This window comes from Erythrolamprus reginae, chromosome 2 (assembly GCF_031021105.1).
Source record: "Erythrolamprus reginae isolate rEryReg1 chromosome 2, rEryReg1.hap1, whole genome shotgun sequence".
Lineage (NCBI taxonomy): Eukaryota > Metazoa > Chordata > Lepidosauria > Squamata > Dipsadidae > Erythrolamprus > Erythrolamprus reginae.
Window position 1 is genome coordinate 202,071,977 of NC_091951.1, and position 20,884 is coordinate 202,092,860.

General features: G+C 41.0%; 1 protein-coding gene across 6 annotated transcripts in view; it reads right to left on the minus strand.

The window, feature by feature from the left end:
- WNK3 (WNK lysine deficient protein kinase 3) overlaps positions 1-20,884 on the minus strand; it is a 119,133-nt gene that overhangs the window by 30,223 nt on the left and 68,026 nt on the right. For 5 of the 6 annotated variants that reach the window (XM_070741284.1, XM_070741285.1, XM_070741288.1 and 2 more), the window contains 9 exons: positions 19,665-19,858; positions 18,280-18,435; positions 12,395-15,976; positions 10,675-10,742; positions 8,379-8,520; positions 7,027-7,143; positions 5,134-5,289; positions 4,984-5,035; positions 926-1,060 (listed from right to left, as the gene is read on the minus strand). In XM_070741284.1, the coding sequence (XP_070597385.1) occupies positions 926-1,060; positions 4,984-5,035; positions 5,134-5,289; positions 7,027-7,143; positions 8,379-8,520; positions 10,675-10,742; positions 12,395-15,976; positions 18,280-18,435; positions 19,665-19,858 (4,602 nt within the window). The remainder of the gene's footprint in view (positions 1-925; positions 1,061-4,983; positions 5,036-5,133; positions 5,290-7,026; positions 7,144-8,378; positions 8,521-10,674; positions 10,743-12,394; positions 15,977-18,279; positions 18,436-19,664; positions 19,859-20,884) is intronic. The other variant, XM_070741287.1, reaches the window with a different exon arrangement.

Genomic DNA, 20,884 nt, shown 5'->3' on the forward strand with positions numbered 1-20,884 from the left:
GCCTTCGCCACCTCGGGGCGCTTCCCTGTAAGGGCCATGCCCCCCCACGATTCGCCTCCTTGATGTAGCCGATCCCGGCGGCTTTCCGACTCAGCGAACGGCTTTGCGGCAGCAGCCGTGGCAGCTTCAATCAATAGCCGCCGAACAGCTGAGAGGCGCTGGCCCGGCGCCAAATCAAGCCACCTTCATTTTTTTGTCGAAATCCTGCATTTCAAGCTTCCCAGTGAGGGGGGCGGACCCCCTCACCTTCAGCTGACAGCCGGGTATGACCACTGAGGCCGGGGACCCTAGGCTGAGGTGCTCCTCGTTAAGCATGGTACCCACTGAGGGAAGGGAAGCTCGAGGAGAGTTACGGTGGGGGTGATTCTGCCCGCGGAGGGCAGAGACCCCTTGAAATCCCTTTCTTGATACACAGCACCTGCAAAATAGAAAGGGGAGAAAAACAGAAAAATTAATAATTTTATTATCATTATTATTATTAGTATTATTATTAGTACTTCACACAGAAGAAAACTCAACAGTCTCTACACTAAGACTGAGTTTTTAAAACTGAGGTATTGGGGGCTGCTAAGGGGCGGTGACTACCTCATATTTAAATATTTAAATTAACTCAGTCTCTACCAATAAGATTGGTAAATTACCCATGTTGGACTCTCCTTCCAGATGCAGTGGAGAACCTATTTATTATGCTAATTTTAACTCAATCCCTGCCAATAAGGATGAAGTATTACCCATGTTGGACTCTCCACAGCAGCGCATTGGAAAAGGAAGAGATTCTCAAACAGTCTTCTGTTCTTCACCTGCCATTCTTATTTAAGCGGAGCCCAATTCCCAAATCATCCAGATATTATACTACCCCAAAAGAAAAATCTATTCCCTCCCTCCAAAAAAACCCAAAAACAAAAAACAACCCCCATGTATTCACCTTTTGTCTGACATTCTTGAACAGTTTTCATTGACTGTACTGGGGTACAAGGCGCCTGGGTTTCTCTGTTCTTTATTGTTTGGTTGATGCAAAACCTCCAGCGGCCAACAGGGGATGACTGAGGAGCAGCATCACCTAAAAGGGAGAGAGAGAAGCAAATAGAAGAAATTACTTCATGGTTTAGATAATTACTAAAACAGCATTGCTGTTGCAAAAAAACCAAAACAAATAGAAGTAAAATGATATGACAATCCGTAGGGTTATCCAGATATCTGGATTTGAAGGGGAAAACCTGATTTTGCAATATGCGTGGTGCTCATATCACACTTGTGGATAGCAGCACATGGAAAGTTTTATTTTTCTTGGATTTTCATGATTGATGTTCCAAGAGCCTAAGAAAAGTTGTGTTCTATTTAAAGAGTTAAAATGTCCAATGTGTACATTGATGTAAACTACAAATAATCCCCCCAAGGCTGAATCACTGTAATCTAACTAATTAGGATGCCTGTGATAATCCTTAATATTAGGGTTAATAGACATAAGGGAACACTAAAGTGTGTACATCAGAGTAAATACAAATTCTTACACTGTGTGAAGGGTGGACTTTCTTCCTTCTTGGTTTTTTAAAAACATTATTTAAATGCATTTTGATTATAAAAGTACTGTTACTTTAGAAGCTACTAATGAAACATAAAAGCCTTTCTTTCCTCTTTCTTTTCTGTATAAATCTATTATTCAAAATTATCCATCTTCTAACAATAAATACACATTTGTTTATTCATTGTTAATGTATTAATTAATTCAATTTAGAGACTATCTAACTTCATGAGAAATTCATTCTGGGTGATTTACAACATTAACTGCAAGAAAATAATACAACAATGAGATCAAAGGTTGTGAATATCTGGAAGAACAATCTGATAAAATTCTACAGATGCTTAATACCACCCTATCCCAAAGCCTAAATTCAAAGATGTTTATTAGTAAAAACAATGCTTCTCAGGCCATATTTCCACCATATTTATCATAAATTGCATACACACCTATGAAATTTGCATTATGTGACACACCTGTCCTTTGCTTGTCTTTATTAAATGTATTGGTACATGACATATTGATCCTTCTTCAATAGAACCATTCTGTATTAATTAATTTTATTTATTTGTACTATTAGCTAATTTTAACTGAATCAATCAATAGCATCACTGAAATATTAGACAGTAACCAGGAGTTTAATCTCCATGGAACAAAACTCAAATCAACAAAGGAAAAATATATCTAAAAGATTATTGGTGAATTCAACAAATCTCCTTTTAATCTAGAGTTTTATTCTTTCTCAAGAGAAGGTGTTCTGATACACATTTGGCTTGCATAACATACTTCTATTTTATCAAAATTTACATTGATTGTATGATTAATCACTTAACCCCGAAAAAGATCCATAACTTTTACTCACACCACAGATGTGTGGTGGATAATCCAAAGAGCTGTATCAAGCTCCACCAAGGTTTAAATAAACCAAGTTACAATTATAATTTGCTTTTGAAAGCTCCATATGTTTTACTAATGTCTTTACATACTATAAGAAAGATTTCTGCTTTATAAACACAACTAATTATCACTCAACTCAGCCTTTCCCAACCTGCTACTTCTAATTCCCAAAACTGCCAATCAGCACAATAGCTGGAAATTCTGCAAATTGTATCCTGATATTTATGTAGTAGCTTTTTGGCAAACTCAACCCAAAAATACTGTAGATGTTGCCAAACAGAAAAACAGTTGGGACGAACTATGATAATGTTTGAATTATGGAATTTTGGATTATGCCCAGAATCATAAACATTCCTGTCCTCTGGGGACCTAAAAGACACGCACGACAGAATTATGTAAAATTACTAAATCAAAAAACAGGTACCTAGTTTGAGAACAATAATAAAAGTGTTATTGCTCTATTAATGCAATTATTAAAACAAATTATGAAATCAGCTATGTTTGAAATGGACTGATTTTGTATCATATAAAGGATCACAATAAATAGTTCACTCTAGACCAGTGTTTTTCAACCAGTGTGCCGTGGCACACTAGTGTGCCGTGAGACATGGTCAGGTGTGCCACGAAGCTCAGAGAGAGAAAGAAAGAGAGAGAAAGAAAGAGAGAGAAAAAGAAAACAAGAGAGAAAGAGAGAGAAAGCAAGCAAGAGAGAGAGCAAGAGAGAGAGCAAGAAAGAGAGAAAGGGAGGGAAGGTGGGAGAGAGAAAGACAGAGGGAGGGAGGGAGAAAGAGAGCAAAAACGAGGAAGGAAGAGAGAGAGAGAGAAAGGGATGGAGAGAGAGAGAAAAGAAGGGAGAGAGAAATAGAGCGAAAGGGATTAAGAGAGAGAGAAAAATTGTCCAAACTTTTTTTAGCCCCCCCCCCCCCCAACTCAATGTGCCCCAGGGTTTTGTAAATGTAAAAAATGCGCCATGGCTGAAAAAAGGTTGAAAATCACTGCTCTAGACCACCCATAATCCATTGGGTCCTCGTTTCAGAGATATTTTATTAGAGACAACCAGAATGAGCAGGGGTGGACAAAAAAGCAGTGCCAAGCATCTGACTTTGGACTTCTTGTTGGCTTCTCCATTAAGTTTTCTTGGGCGAACTGGCAAGGAATATTAGAACCCTCCCTCCCTCCCCTCTTGAGTCCTACGAGACTTGGCGGCATAGAAGTCAAATCAATCCAAATTCAATTTTTTTCCTTCCTTCTTTGCTGTCTTCTGGATGTTAAAATGCAAACTAAATAGGCTAAAATGATCATTCCATGGTTGGACACAGTACTGCGATGCTGCTCCCTGTAGTAGTTGCGATCAGGACATCATTGTCCTGGAGCAAGGCCTAGGAGAAACTATGGCACAGGTTTTGCATGGTGATATCCATGATGTGAATTATCAGCAATCGCAATAATGCCAAACTTTCACAGGAAAGTTGTCAAAAGGCTGGCAGCACATTTTTACTCAGCTGCTGGTATTGGTATAATGCTGGCATTATGACCCATTTTATGAGTACCTCAGGCACATCATAAGTCACGTACTTAAAATTCATGTTGTTTGATAACTTCTTGAAATGCACGTGTTAACCATGTGTAGGCCCGGGCCTATATTTGAGGAGCCAACAGGGATTTGCAAGTGTGGAAATCTGAAACCAGAGATTTCATCAGAGTACTGCTGCTAGCCTTCCAAGATTAACCTTGCCCTGCCATCCATTTTTATCCTTAATGCATATGTAGCACTCAATGTCTTTGCTGCTTTGGTGTACATTTTCACTAATTAATATAGGTAGTCCTCAAACGTACGATCACAAGTGAGCCTGAAATTTCTGTTGCTAAGTGAGATATTTGTTGAGTTTTGCCCCATTTTATGACTTTTCTTGCCATGGTTGTTAAATGAATCACTGTAGTTCTTAAGTTAGTAACACGCAGATAAGTGAATCTGACTTCCCCATTGATTTTGCTTGTCAAAAAGTTGCAAAAGGAGATCAAATGACCCCGGGGACACTGCAACCGTCATAAATATGAGTCAATTGCCAAGCATCCAAATTTTAGTCATATGATCATGGGGATGCTGCAAGTGTGAAAAATAGTCATAAGTCTCTTTTTTTCAATGCAGGGATAATCTTAAGGAGTTGGTAGTGAATACAACTTACGTTATGAGGCATAGCTTTTACCAAATGGACTCCTAATATTTCTATTTTTTTTCAAAGGTCCACCAAGCCAACTCCAGAAATAATGCTAAATTTAGCAACATTCATTAGGAGCTCATTATTTACCATTCTTCAGTCTATGATAATGTTTAGAATATTCCACTAAAATCAACAGGACTATGGCAGAGAGTCAACTATTGACTCTCTGCAGAAGTCCAGAGAACCAAAGGTAAACTATTGGTAAGGGGATTGAAAGGACAAAAGGGAAAAGAGCTGAAAATAGATCCACTATGTTCCAGAGATTTATTTTTAAATAAGGATGGCTTTAGTCTTGTGAGTGTTGCTTTGGTCCTGCAGGATTAAATGTTTTAAATAGTTACTTACTGCCACTTTGAGTAGATGCTGGATTTATCTGAACTTGTTCAGAAGATCCTGTCTGAATTAAAAATGAATAGATAAATATAAAAAGGGAATTTCCCAATATAAGAACACATCTTTCCAGAAAACTGGCATTACTAAAGAAACTAAACTTACTTGACAGTTGTTTGGATCAGAAGAAGCAGATTCCGTGCCAGCGGCTCGTTCTTCAATAGGAAGACTAGAAATGATGTCTTGAGCCTGGCAAACAATAGCTTTCAGTTCATCAACAAATTTATCCTTCTCATTTTCCAATACAAAATTATCTTCAACCTAGTAAGTGGGAAAGGAAAGAGGGGTGGGAGAAACAGGATAGAAGATATGGATACAAACCTTATTTTGCTCTTCAAATTCTGGCTATCACCCATTCCAATAGGCTGTAGAAAATTAGATCTCACTCATAAATATTCATATTCCAAATATTCAGAGTTATTACAAAACATGTTGAAAAGAACATTAATCTTCAAAAAGTATTCTAAAAAAACTTACTGAAGCTTTATTTCCAAATAATCCACATTCGTGTTTCTTTATGAAATGTCAATTCTTCTCACATGATGCCAGTGTCCAGTTCTTCTATTATATTTTGTACTAGTAGAAATGCCTCAGTTTTTGAAATATTATTATCTGGCTTCATATCCATCTTCTTGTTTTTACTTTTTTCTTACAAAGCACAATACTGTACTAATCTCTGACATTTTATTTTTACAAATACCTTTGAGGGTGGGGATTGGAATTATGGTAAGCAGCAACATGTCTCCAGATGAATGCGTGGTTTGTCATTAGCCTTGCCCACCAATGTTGCCAATTTTGTGAATTGTGAGCAAATTTGAGACACACAGTGTTTTCAAAATTTTAAATGAGCTCATTAATCGATTGATCATAGAGCATACTTACTTTAAAGCAATACCCCTATACTATTTCCTCACAGAAGATGAGTAAGTTTGGTATAATAATTTTATAGTGTGATGTGAAGGATATAATCCTATGTACAAAAGTACATCCCATGTGATGAAGTAGTTTCTAATAAAATGAATAAGGTCCATGATGCAAAATTAGCTTTCAGATGTGACAATATGTATATGCTTTCAAAATGTCCTTCTGCTAATTTGAACGTAGACCACTCTGAAATTTTTTTCTAATGTTTCTCTTCTCCTCCTGTCCCCTACCCCCAGTTAATATACTCCCATGTATTCATGCCAGTAGGTCATTAGCAGAACTTAAAACTTCCATTAGCAGGATCCAGGAGAAAGGCTTTCTGTGCTGTAGTGCTGATGGGGAACAAATCCCCCCCCCCCCCACGGGATCAGGTTTGCCTTCACCCTCCTTCCGCCAAGCACCTGAAGATCTGGTCTTGCCAGTTGGCTTGGAGACCCATTGGAGGAGTATTTCAACTAGAGTTGGCTGCTAGACTAATTAACTGAGTTCATATCCCCCACATGCTTCCTGCTTATCCTCCTTTTTAAAAAATCATTTTATTCTAGTTTCCTTATTTATTTTATTATTTCACTACTTTGCTATTGCTGTTTAATTTTTAAAAATCTCATGTTCACTGTTGTAAGTTCACATATACACACACCAGAATGGCCCCATGGCGGGATGAGTGATGAATACATTTAACAAATAATAAAATATTTAGAACTAAAATATGAATTATATTACCAGTCTAAAGGAAGCTAATAACTTTCAGAGATTCCAAATGTGATGTCTCCAAGTAAAGTAAAGTGCAGTCATATATTTTTATCCTTTATTCTCAGACATTCCTCAAATAGCCCCCAAACCTCTTCATTTTTATAGTCTTGCTCCAAAACCAGTATCAAAATTAATTCTCAAATAAATAAAATGTAGGCATATGAACTGCAAAATTAAGAGCTGGCTCTATATAACTTGTGAAATATCATCAAGAACTAGGGAACTTGCATTTGAACTATATAGCATCTAAATGTTTTTTTAAAAGTTTAAATGCCATTAGTAAGGAATTATCTACTTTGAAGCAAGGCATATGTAACTTGCCATGTAATCAGCTATGTCCTCTGGGGCATCTCCATCAACATCAAATTTAAATGTAACCATCTTGTTGTTATGCGTTTCAAGTTGGCACTCAACAGTATTGTCTCCAGATGTTGATACCTGATTGAACAGCAACAAAAAAAGACATTGTATTATTAGACAGAGGCAGAATACATCTTTCCCCCCCTGTCTTTAACATCTAAGGTAAGTTATACTTTGCCACCAGTTCCATAAAATCGCATGACCAACAACAAAGCACTATTACGATTGTCCTAACTATGGCAAGGCTCAACTTTGTCAATATTATTTGTTTCAATGTAAATGTTACAGGTCACATACTATATCATCACAAGGAGGAAAGAATTAGGAATCACTACTTCATCTTCTAATGATTGAAACATTGTGTCAGTAGAGCAAAACTAGTTGGTCCAGTTCTTTCTGCATCCTGCAATATAAATGTTCACACATACAGTATCTGAAATATTGCCTGTGAATTAGAGATTGAGCCAAAGTATTAGTTCTTAACAGAAAGAGAGAAAATAATTCTCCACCTGCAATAAGAATTAATGTGGTTTGTCTTGTTTTTGCTTAGTTATGGGTGAATTCAAGCACTGTAATTTACAAAATATGACCTACACGTAAGTGTAATGTACAAACTCCACCAATTATAAGTCCATTAAAATTGGTCACTGTTTCAAACAAGTCAATATGTAGAACCCACTTTATTGAATGCATGGCAACATTAAATCACTGTTTTAACTGCAAGCAATAACCAGAATTGTAAAAACATTAACTTAAGCTCAGGTAAACAATCTCTTTATTGATGTTGTTACAAGATCTGAAGATGTGCTCTTATGTAATCCTGTTCCTCTTCTACATCCTGTTCTCTAGGATTATGCAAGTATTTTGGGGTTGGTGAATTATTTGTAATTTTGAAAGTATATCTTGAGAACTGTCAGAAAATGGTGATTATAGAAGGATTTTGCCCACATATAAATTGGGCCTATAAAATGGCCAATCATAAAACAATTACTTATCAGATAAGCTTACTTCCTACTTCTCCAAAGTTACATTTGACTGCTATTCTAAGCACATTGCAAGCAAGGTACTGGGGTGCAATTGCTTATTGCTTTTTAAATGTATTAAGTATTCCTGTAACTGCTATGTGAAGGCCAGTGGCATTTTCCCTAAGGAAAGTGATGCTACTTGATGATGTTTTGCTTCACAATGTGCTAACCTTAGTAAATTATTTGTTTAAAAATAAATAAATAAAGTCAGAAAAGGCAGGAAACCTGGCCAGCGATTTTGTCATATACCCCCTATTTAAAAGCCTCTAATTAAAAAAATATACAAACCTGCAGCACCGTGAGTTGAAATTTGGTTCCCTTCTCTGGTCGGGCACAGGAGGTCCTTCTCTGTTTGCTCTTGTCTGGTTTACCATTTCCACATGGAAGGTCACAGCCAGTCACACTGTCCTTTGGAAGGTCCTGTACCAAGCTAAACAAAAGGAGAGAGGCATATCCTTACCTCCTAAACCAGGGTTTCTCAACCTCATCAGTTTTAAGATGCATGGACTTCAACTCCCAGAATTCCTCAGCCAGCTTAGCTGGCTGGGGAATTCTGGGAGTTGAAATCCACACAGCTTAAAGTTGCCAACATTGAGAAACACTGTCCTAAACTTTCTAAACATTAGTAAATATAAAACCTAATTTCCAATACAGTGATCCCCCGCTCGTTGCGAGGGTTCCGTTCCAGGACCCCCCGCAACGAGCGGGTTTTTGCGAAGTAGCGCTGCGGAAGTAAAAACACCATCTGCGCATGTGCAGATGGTGTTTTTAACTTCCGCAGCGCTAGCGAGGAGCCGAAGATTGGGGGGCGGCGCGGCTGTTTTAAAACGTCGCCGCCGACATGGGGGGCTCGCTAGCACCCCCCCGAACCCCCAACCCGGGTTGGGGGGGTGCTAGCAAGCCCCCCATGTCGGCGGCGACGTTTTAAAACACCCGCGCAGCTTTCCAATGAGTCCCGAAGACAAACACGGAAGTTTGACATTTGTCTTCGGGACTCATTGGAAAGCTCCGATCGTTTTAAAACAGGCGCGCCGTTCTCCGCTGACTCCTGGCGAACTTCCCCGCTTTAGGAGTCAGCGGAGAACGGCGCGCCTAACTCCTGGCGAACTTCCCGGGCGAAGGGCGAAGGGCGGGCGAGTGGGTGCTGGGGGGGGGGGCTTCGCCCTCCCGCCAGCAAGAGGGGGAAGACCCAGGGAAGCCGCCCAGCAGCTGATCTGCCCGGCGCCATCTACGCATGCGTGCCCATAGAAAAAAGGGCACGCATGCGTAGATGGTGTTTTGACTTCCGGGTTCAAAAATCGCAAATTACCCTGTTTGCAATGGTCGGGGACGCAATAACCGGGGGATCACTGTATACCAATAGCTTAAATAAAAGCCAAAACAATAAACTCAGAAAAGATAAAATATAGACTATGGCAGGCATTTCTTGTTCAATAACTTAAAAATTATTAAAAATATCCCTCACTGCTCATGCTAAACACGTATATCTACTGGACTAAAATGCTTTTGACAAGGAAATAGTATAAATTATTGCATTTGAAAAACTGCCAAATTGCTTCTTTATTTGTATTATAAAACAGATTTTGTCCTCTTACTTCAACAGTGGCAACTTTCTGAGCACACTCAGGGAATGTTCTTGCCAGTACAAAAGAAGCTGGATCCAGCAAAGTGGATCTGTTAGAAGCACTGATCCTATTCTGCAGAAAAGTGTAATTGCTCTCAGATTAATCTAAATCATTCTTTTGGGGATATTTTGTACTTACAACTTTAAAGAATATGTGATTTAGGTTAAAATCGGGTCGAGACATATTGTCCTTAATCTATATTACTCTGAGTCACAAACTCCTCATTGTAATAATGAACAAATGAGGTATAGGTTACAATCTTGGGATAGAGGGACTGAGGGCCATATGAGTGATGCCAAGGCTAAAACCACAGGCATACAATTTCACTCAAATATAAAACAAATTTGGACATATCCACCCATCCTCCCACTTCCACTACATTCCAACTATGCTGTGCTCTAACAAAGGAAAATGGACATGAGGGTAGGTTGCACATATCTATATAGGACAGGAAAGGGATAGCTATACAGATCTTTACAAATGCGATGTTGTAGCTTGAGTTTTGCCCATTGCTGTTATGTTCTGATGAAATAGTATGTAGAAAACAATGTAGGCCACAAGGAATCAGAGAAGTGGCCAAGGGTTGAAACTGAAGGATGCAGCAAAAAACCATTTGTAATAACTTAAGAGTGTGTTAAAGACACACATTCTTAAAAATGCTTAATCCACAGGTTTTTTTAACATTTCGTTTGATTAAAAGAACCACCTAAACATTTCACTTTTCTTGTCACATTCTTTGATAATTTTTACCTTCTCAATTCATCTTCTGTTTCTGGGAGCATTCACAGTCCTCTCAGTTCTTCACTTATGAATAAAGTTTGAGCATAATATTCTAAGCTACCTTTCCCCCACTCAGGAGTCTCCAGTTTTGCTATATTGACTCTTGGATAATGTGAGCTGAAATCCAATCCCTTTTATTGCTGTGACAGCCAAGTGAATTAATCTTAGAGCAAACTCACCCTTGAATAGACTCTTGTTTTTGAACTGCTGGCTGCTGCTCATGTTCATCTGATACTGAGATGGAAACCTGTGAGGAGAGAGGGGATAAACTGATGTGTACCATTTGTTAATTTCCACTGAATAGAGTAAATCTTTTAGAAAAGAATTAACTCCAGAACGGGCAAATTGCTTATGTGTTTGATATAGCACACACTCATGCTTTACTAAGGTATCAAAGATAAACCAGCACAAGTATTGTGTTGGCTTTTTTTCCTCTTAGCTATTTAAAGTGTGATATTGTAGTGAGTTTCTTATTATTATTTTATAGTCTTCTGTAAATCATCATCTTTTTGACAAGATAAAGTTATATAGATTACTGCTATATTGGCACAGGGCAACGCTGGCTGGGGAATTCTGGGAGTTAAAGTGCACACATCTTCAAACCGCTGAGGTTGAGAAACACTGGTCTACACTCACAAGCCTATTACCCTAGCAGCATAGGATGAACCCTGCACAGCTATCAAGGAATAGGGGAGTTCTGTATAGTTATCTTCCTTTGTACAGCTACAGTAGTCCCTCGCTATATCGCGCTTCACCTACCACGGCTTCACTTCATTGTGGGTTTTGAAGTCAGCGTTGGCACAGATACGGTGCTTAGAAGTTTGGAAGGGCAGGACAAGCCAACCAGCCTGCGGCTGGGCGAATGATGAGCGGGGCGGGGACTGAGCTCCGACGGAGGCCCGTTCCCTCGTTCAACCCGCCTCGCCAGTGCCGAGAAGGCAGTCTTTGGAGGCGCGCTTAGTGGTTGGCGGCGGCGGCGGTGTGCTTGGGGTTGTAGAAAGAGCTCCCGGCAGCACGCGAACAAGCGAGCGTGAGCAAAGAAAGGAACGCGACGCGGCGGGGATTTCCAGACTGGGCTCGAGGGCGGGAAAGGAAGTGCTGGGCGGGTGGAGAGGGGGAAAAAAGAAAAGAAAAGAGAGAGAGAGAGAGAAAAAGAACCAGCCGGGGCAGCTCACCAGGGACTTTCCAGCCGGGGCAAGGCAAAAAAGACAATGTTTGGCCGAACTGCTGCAAAGAACAGCAGTGGGTCGGAAATGCTTGGGGGCGACGATTCTTTTGCCCCCCTCCCCTTCTTTTCCTCAGGCGCAGAGTAAGTAGTAGTGGGGGGCAAAGGTTAGCCGGCCGTTGCTCGCCTCCAGGCATCTGGAGCTGGTGGGAAGGAGAAAGGTAGCGTCCCCCCTAAAGTACTATCAGTCGATAAATTCCCCATCGCGGATTTCACCTATCGCGGCCGGGTCTGGAACATAACACCCGCGATAGGTGAGGGACTACTGTAGTAGGCAAAGTTGGCTCTTCTATGATTGTGGACTTCAATTCCCAGAATTCCTGAGCCCATCATGCTAGATCAGGAATTCTGGGAATTGAAATTCACATATCATAGAAGAGCCAACTTTGCCTACCACTGATCTAGATTATTTCTATATAGGTTGATAATTTTTCCTATTAGAGAAATTAGCAAGTGGAAAGGTCTACTTCCAATATCACCATTATCCTTTCCCCTTAATGCAAATGACTGTTATTTAATGAAATAAAATTTAAAAGTGAAACATTAGGATTTTTTAAAAACTTAAATGGTTCTCTTATAATAAACATTTTCTCTTTTGCCCTTCTTCTCTGGGATTAGGTAGCCAATAAAGTATATTTGGGGGGGGGGGGTGTTAGATATAACAACTGGCATACCTGTGGAATGTTTTGTCCTTGATGATACTCTTGGTTTGGTTCACTCACAGCAGAAAATGCTGTTTGCTGGTTCAAAGAAGCTGCCATAGAATTCTTAAAAGGCATCTGCTCCTGGACAATCAATTCTGCAGATAAAACTGAGTTCTGACATACTGGCTGCTGTTGAATGTATGCTGGTTGCACTAGTGGAGGAATAAACTGTTGGTTATTGTCAATTGGTTGAAATGTCTGAGACTGCTGGAGGTGAGGAGCATGATTCAACAATCCCGACACATCCAAAGACTGTTGCATTGTATAAGCTTGTTCTGGCTGTTCTGATACAGATGTTACAGTATGTAATGTATCAAGGGCAGACTGGGGGATTGTGGCTTTGTGGGGCTGAGTAATAGGTTGTTGGCTAAACTCTTGATAAGGAGGTTGTGGTTGCATTTGTGGTGTGACAGATGGCTGAGATGAGGCAAAAGGTGCCTGTGGCCCTGACTGTTGTCCTTCTGCAATTTTTTGTGCCCCATGTGGTGGGTGCAGCTGCTGGTGCCCCATGCCAGAATCTTGCTGGATAAGATATATTGCTGGCTCAGGCAGATGTGGCTCAGAAGGGTAAGCATGGGGTTTTGTGGATTGGGTTGAACAGATCTGCAATTCCATGTTGCCACCATCTCCATCCTTTGACAGCTGTAATGACTGGTCAGGTGAATGCACAGCAAAACTTGGCTGATCAGTATTCCGTACTGCTAAATGAGCTTGTTGAATCTCTGGAGGTTGAGCCATATATGTTGGTTGAGTTATATATGCCTGCCCTTGATAAACATATGCTGACTGGTCCAAAGAATGTCCTGAATATACTCCAGAAGCTGCATAAACCAATGGCTCTGGGCAAGGTGCCTGATTTGAACCCTGTGCTGCATAAGTGACATGCATTTGACAAGTGGCTTGCTCTGTACCCTGCAGCTGATTAGTCGACTCTAGCTGGTGTTGCAGCTGCTCTGAAACTGGTCGATTGTGTGGGGATTGTGCTGGGTACATCATCTGTTCCTGGATTTGCCGTTGATATTGGGTCTGTATCGGATAAGCCACCTTTTCTGAAGTTGAACCTGAGAATTCAGATTGCTGATGCTTTTCCATGTCTTGCTGGGAGACAGCTGGCAACTGATCTTTGGGGTTAGAAGGGAGAACAAACTGCTCTTCTTTCTGCTGTGGAGGCACATGAAACAATGTATGTTGCATTACACAAGGATGCTGATTTGTAGAATGGTGCATCTGAGCCATTTGCTGCTCTTGTTGAGGTCCCAAAGTATCTAGGGGTATTTCTGGGCACTGTGAGATCTGCTGCATCAGTGTCACTTGTTGTGGTACAGCAGAGACCTGATGAACAGGTACAGTATGTTGAGATTGTGAAGTTTGCTGCCCATATGCCATCTGTTGGGGAACCAGCTGCGATTGCTGAGAGGAGGCCCCTTGCTGTGTAATTTGCTGCATGGAAGCTACCTGCTGTGGAATCTGCAGGGATCCAACCTGCTGATTGGCCACTTGCTGAGATTGCAGCCCTGGTGCCATTTGCATTGATGTCCCCTGCTGGAGAACTTGCTGAGGAGAAGGCTGGGACTGAGCCATGGGTGCCACCTGTTGTAGGACTTGTGCGTGTCCTTGCTGGGGCTGCTGTATAGATGACACTTGTTGTGCCTGAACAGTTGCCATTTGCTGTGACTGCTGCATGACTGTTGCCTGTTGAGGAACCTGCTGGGTGGATGTCACCTGCTGTGGAATATGAAGAACCTGCTGTGGCTGCTGAATGGGTGTCATCTGCGGCGGAATATGAAGAATATGTTGTGGCTGTTGTATGGAGGCCACCTGCTGAGGGCTTTGTTGTGGTTGCTGCATAGGTGTCACCTGTTGGGGAATATGTTGTGGTTGCTGCATAGGTGTCACCTGCTGAGGGGCATGTTGTGGTTGCTGCATAGGTGTCACCTGTTGGGGAATATGTTGTGGCTGCTGCATGGATGTCACCTGCTGAGGGGCATGCTGAGGAATATGCTGTAATTGCTGTGTGGATGCTGCCTGCTGAGATCCTGGTGGTTGCTGTGTGGGTGCCATCTGCTGTTGAGCCTCCTGAGGAATGTGCTGTGGCTGCTGTATGGATACGGCCTGCTGAGATCCTTGTTGTGGTTGCTGCATAGGAATCAGCTGCTGTGGAAGCTGTTGAGGACTTTGTTGGGGCTGCTGGATGGGCGCCACCTGCTGGGGAATATGCTGCAGTTGCTGTATGGATGCTGCTTGCTGAGGACCTTGTTGTGGCTGCTGTATGGGTGTCATCTGTTGTGAAACGTGCTGAAAAATATGCTGTGGCTGTTGTAGAGATCCCTCCTGTTGAGGACCTTGTTGTTGCTGCTGCTGTTGCTGTACTGATGTCATCTGCTGGGGAACTTGATGAAGAATATTCTGTGGCTGCTGTATAGATGCTGCCTGTGAAGAGCCTTGCTGTGGCTGCTGCATGGGTGTCACCTGCTGTATAATGTGCTGCTGTTGCATGGGAGCCACCTGCTGTGGAACCTGTTGAGGTTGTTGTTGCATGGCTGCTGCCTGTTGAGAACTTTGTTGTGATTGCTGCAAAGGTGTCACCTGCTGTTGGACTTGCTGAGGGATAAGGTGTGGCTGCTGTGTGGATGTTATTTGTTGTGGAACCTGCTGAGGAATAAGATGGGGCTGCGTTGTGGATGTTACTTGTTGAGGATTCTGCTGAGGAATAAGATGGGGCTGCGGTGTGGATGTCACTTGTTGAGGATTCTGCTGAGGCTGCGGCGATGATGCCACTTGTTGGAGAATTTGCTGGGGAACCTGCGGAGGAGGCTGGTGTATGGATGCTGCCTGTTGGGAAACGTTCTGAGGCTGCTCTAGAATCTGATGAAGTGAAGCTACATGTGGAACAGTTTGGCTTTGCTGTATAGATATCACTTGTTGAGGAACTTGCTGAGACTGCTGCACGGGCATCCCTTGCTGGTGAATTTGCTGTGGTTGCTGCAAGGACGCCCCTTGTTGAGGTGGCTGCATAGATGCTACCTGCTGAGGCTGCTGCATAGCCATTAGTTTCTGGGGAATCTGCTGCATAGCTGCAATTTGCTGGGAAACCTGCTGTGAAGATGATGTCACTTGTGGAACCATTTGCTGGCTTGGCTGCATAGATGCCACCTGTTGAGGAACTTGCTGTGGTTGCTGTGTTGATGGCACTTGCTGGGAAACTTGCTGGGGTTGTTGAATAAGTCTTACTCCTTGTGGAACTGACTGGAGAACTTGTATGTTGTTGACGAATTGAACCGAAGCCTGCCCATGTAGCACAGGCGACTGACTGGCAGATACCAAATTGGCAGAAGCAGTCTCTAATTCCACCGATCCCACCGCAGCTGTAACCTGACTACCAAGTCTAGCAGCAGAGGTTAGCTGCATGCTTGGTGACATATGTTGATTCCCCAACTGTGAGGCAGGTATATTCTGAGGAGACGTTATTGTCAACATCTGCTGAGGAACTCCCATGATGGATCCATCCAAAGATTGACTTTCTGTACTGTAAGATACCTGTGAATCTGGAGGCTAGTAAAAAAATAAAAGTATTTTAGTTGTTGATAAAGTGATGGGTTTTGTATCAAGACCTTACCTTGTAAAATGTTGTCAGAAAAATAATCTTTTAAGTATCATTTCACAGAGAACTTGGTGTATGCAAAGTAGCAACATGCAGAACATAACACATAGGATAAAATGTTGTCATAAAAATAATCTTCTGGACATCATTTTAGACAGAACTGGATATATAAAGAGCAGCAACATATAGAATGTATTGCACAAGTTAAAAATATCAGATGTAAAATTCCATCACCTTGGCAACACTTATTCAATGTTTTAAAAGAATTACTTTAACTATAGGAACTGGACAATTGGCTGCGCTCTAAAAAAAGTAAATGGAAATGCTGAAGGTTTTTCACATTTTTATACTTGAGATGTCTGAGCAAAAAGTGCTATTTGTGAATGTTAGTCCCATCCGGCAATATGCATTGTAGTGAGACAGCAGTCCCTATAGCATCCAGAAATACAAGCCTTTTCACAAGTCTTTAGATTTATAAGTGAGAGTGGAAAAGCTTTTAGGAACAAAAATGTTCAGAAAAAAAGGCAAGGAAATAATTAAGTTCTTCGGATGGAAGCATACTTTTATTTTTAAAAAATACTTATTTACATATAATCCATAATTTGGTACTTAATGTGGGATTATATAAATTTATGAAGTTTTAATGGATGAAAATTAGGCTATTTTTACTTGGCATACAACAAGTGAAATAAGTATGACTTGACCAATATAAACAAGTCTCCCTAAAGTAGACTTAACTCTGAATTGAATGCACATCTCATCATTCTTTGCCAGCTTTAAATCTTAGAAGGGAAATACAAATCTCAAAATTCAAGATTATCTAAATAAATACATTTAAATTTGTAATTGTAAATAAATTTACAATAAATTTACAATAAATAATCTGAACAGATGGTTGTTTCCCAAATAACTGTAAAAGGTTTCTTAAATATCTGTATTGAGACTAATGTTTCATTATTATCTGATTATTTCTTAAATTAATTTTTGGCCCCCAAATTCTGGGTAGCTATAACATGAGTAATGTGTAATACGGCAGTGATGGCAAACTTTTTCATGTGCCAAAAGTGGGGTTTGTGGGGCCGTGCATGCGTGCCACACCCATAATTTCATGCGTCCCCCGCACATGTGTGTGTGACATAAACAGCCCGCTCCCGGCACACGATGGCACACCCGTTTTTTGCTCTCCCCAGGCTTCATAGCCTTTCTAGGAGCCTAGGAAGAGTGAAAATGGCCTTCCCCATCCCCCCAGAGGCAGAAAATGGGCCATTTGCCAAGTTCGGGTTGAACCGGAAGGCCTGTTTTTTTGCTCTGCCCAAGCTTCAGAGCCTTTGTAGGAGCTTGGGGAAGACAAAAACGGCCTTCCCCACCCCCTTAGAGGCTGGAAATATTCTGGAAGTTCAATTTTTTACTCTCCCTGGCTTCAGAGCCTTTTTAGGAGCCTGAGGAGGGTGAAAATGGCCTAACCCCCCCTCCCCCCCTGGAGGCCCACTGGAGGCCAGAAATGGCCCGTTTCCCAATTTGAAGAAGTTGGGAAACGGGCCATTTCTGGTCTCTAGACGGCCGGGGGGGGGGGGGCATTTTCACCCTGTGAAGCTTGGGGAGAGCAAAAAAATGAGCCTTCCCTACCCCCTCCAGAGGGTGAAAACAGGCTGCTTTAATTCTGTAACTACAGCTTGGAGTTTTTGCAGAGAGAAAAAAAGCGAGAATTAAATATGCCCCTTCACCCTGCTACTACAAATTGCCATCAATTGAGAAATGCCATCAGGCAAAACGTATCAATTAAATGGGACTATGTGGCTTGGCTTTAAATGAGAAGCAATAATCCACTGCAGGTAGTCCTCAATTTACAACCGTTCATTTAGTGACCAAAGTTACAACAGTACTGAAAAAAGTGACTTATGACCATTTTTCACACTTATGAGTATTCCCATGGCCACATGATCAAAATTCAAACACATGGTCCTTTTTTGTGACCTTCTGACCAGCTAAGTCAATTGGGGAAGCCAGATTCACTCAACAACCAGTTACTACCTTAACAACCACAGTATCACTTAACAACTGTGACAGGGAAAGTCATAAAATGGGTCAAAATTCACTTAACAAATGTCTCACTTAGCAACAGAAATGTTGGATTCAATTGTGGTTGCTTTCCCCTTTTTAAGGTACAACGTGGTTCAAATAAACTTATGGGACACATTTAGTGATGTTTTGAAAAATCTGCTGGGTTATGCAGTTTATTAGTGAAAAACCTTACCATCCTTGATGGAAATTGTTGAGCTGCAAGAGGAGAGGTTTGGGCTTGGAGAGTTGCAGGAGGTGCCAAATTGTGAGTAGGTAGACTAGAAGGCTGAGTCTGGATTAATGGTAAAACACCAGGGTGGGCCATATTTGTTGGCAACACCGGCTGCACCTGTATAAAGAATAATCAACAGATCTCACTTAGAAAAACAAAACAATTGTCTGTGCTTCAATTCCCCTGGTCTCATCTGCCCTATTTGTAGCCTTTTCTCACACATTCCCTAGGGGAAAAAAGGATATTTTCCTAGGATGCAGAATTAATAAGCAAAATATGTTCTTAGGCCTTTCTTCCTTTAGAACACTTATATAACCACCCATTTGTACCAAAGTCCAGGAAGCCAATAGATTTTTAAAAAATCTATTTATAATTAAAAAAAATGAAGACCATAGATACTAAAAAAGAAACAATTTTACACCATAGTTACATTTTGACAAGAAGCCCACAACAAATTCATCTCACCTGTCTCACCCTTGCCAGCACTTGAGGGGAAAAGCTAGGTCTTAAGTGCTGTCTGGAAAGTTAAAAGAATGGGGTGGGGTTGGGTGGGAGTCTAACAAATTTCAGGGGGAATGGCAGGAATTGGGAGGAAAAGGCACATTTCCTAAATACCATAAGATGGCAACATTTAAGGGAGGGGAATAGGAGTGCACCAACCCTGTTCTGGTGGTAGGATGGACAGATGTCCTTAGGGAGAGCAAACCTGCGGATAACCTAGTCCTGTATCATAATACAGTAGGGTTTTATAGGTAATAATCAGTTCCTTGAATTGCACCTGGAAGGACACTGGCAGATACTTGCACAATATGGTATAACCTGAATAAAACTAAGGGGCCCCATTGCTGCACATCCCATTACATTCAAGGGCAACCCTATGTAAAACAAATTGCAGTAATCTAAATGGGAAGTGACTGAGGCATGAGGCACCATGAACAGGGCTTCTAGTCCAGCAAAGGGTGAAATTGGTTCACAAGATGAATCTGAGCAAAAGCCCCCCTCTACTCAATGCTACCACCTTTATTCGTTTCCTGGAGCCAAAAAAGGTTATACTGAGACACCATACATGACTCTATCGGATAATGCAAGCCATGAAAGATGAGGACATATGAAGTTCCAATTAGACTATTTATTGTTCATGCCTATGTTAGGAATCTACTAGACTAGAGATTTTGCGCTAGATCAGGGTTGGCAGGGAGGGGGGACTTAAGTCTGTTTGTGGCTACATAGAGATTCCTCTTTTGCCCCCATCCCCAGGTTCTGCCACCTTCTCCTATAGGTAAAGATATTTTCTTAATACAACAATCATAATTACTGTGTTTTAAGGAATACAATAAGCCTCTTACCCCTGCATTGGACTGATAATGCCCCATCAGCTGTTGAGAAGTATATATGTGCCCTTGAACACTGTTTTCAGCTTGTGAGAGATTAGGGACTTGTTGAGTGCCCATCATGTGTTCTGTGGAAAATGCCAGATTATGTTGGCTAGATGAATCTGACAGTTTAACTGCTCCTGCTCCTGTCTCAGACAAGTTGTCAGCTGTGTCAGTGTGAAAAGACAGAAAAGGCAGAATGTTCATTATTTCAGAATAAATCAAAACCACTTCCCTTTCTTCTGCCTCAATCAGGCAAACACTTAGGTTGTCAGGAAATGCAGTTTTACATATAGATGGAATATTTACTTCAGAAAGAATACAACAAAATAAAAGCTTCTCCCTAGAAAAAGAAATCAAGGAATAGTCAAATCTTTCCTTTAAAAATTGCCACAACAATTCTCACAAGTGATTCACTGTCACAAGTTATTCTAGCTAACACAACCAATCTGTTTAAATAAGTACAGTATCAAAAACTATTTATTTGAGAGTGACCAAAGCCATCTCTATGACACACAGGTCTAAATTCAGTCTCAAGATGACCCATTATATCTAAATCTTCAGAGGCTTTAATGCTTTCTCTACTGGGCTGGCTAGATATGGAATACTGGATACTAGCTCATAGTTGTTAAAATCAGCAATGCCTAAAAAAAACTTCTCAAGTAGTTGCTTCATCATCCTTTTTAAAATAATCTAAAAGATCATGGCAGGACAGAATCCTTCAAAACCCTTGGAAGCCAAGCTAGGAAGGGATCAAACAAGTAACAGTACAAATTGAACTGAGGATTCAGTTATTTATAAGGGATCAAGCAACAAAATGGACAATGTTACAGAAGAATTCTAGGTATGACACTGCCTAACATGAAGGAAAACCCAACTCAAATCTGAAACTTGTTGTGTAAGTGTTTCATAGTGACTATCAGGTTGTATGAGAACACTGGCCACAGTTATTGATAGTTGGACCATCAGAGTTTTCTTGGATTATTAATTCCATGATGGATGTAATCAATCTGAAAATAAATTACTACTTTTATCAGCCTAATTGCTGTGACAAAGGCTCTCTATATAAGCATGCAGCTTGTCTGATGGATTCATTTGGGACCTGCACATTTCATAGCATGCAGATTGCTATATGAACTGTGGAACATTCAAGGCACTAATGCATGACAGGGGGAATTTAGGAGCCTTCATAT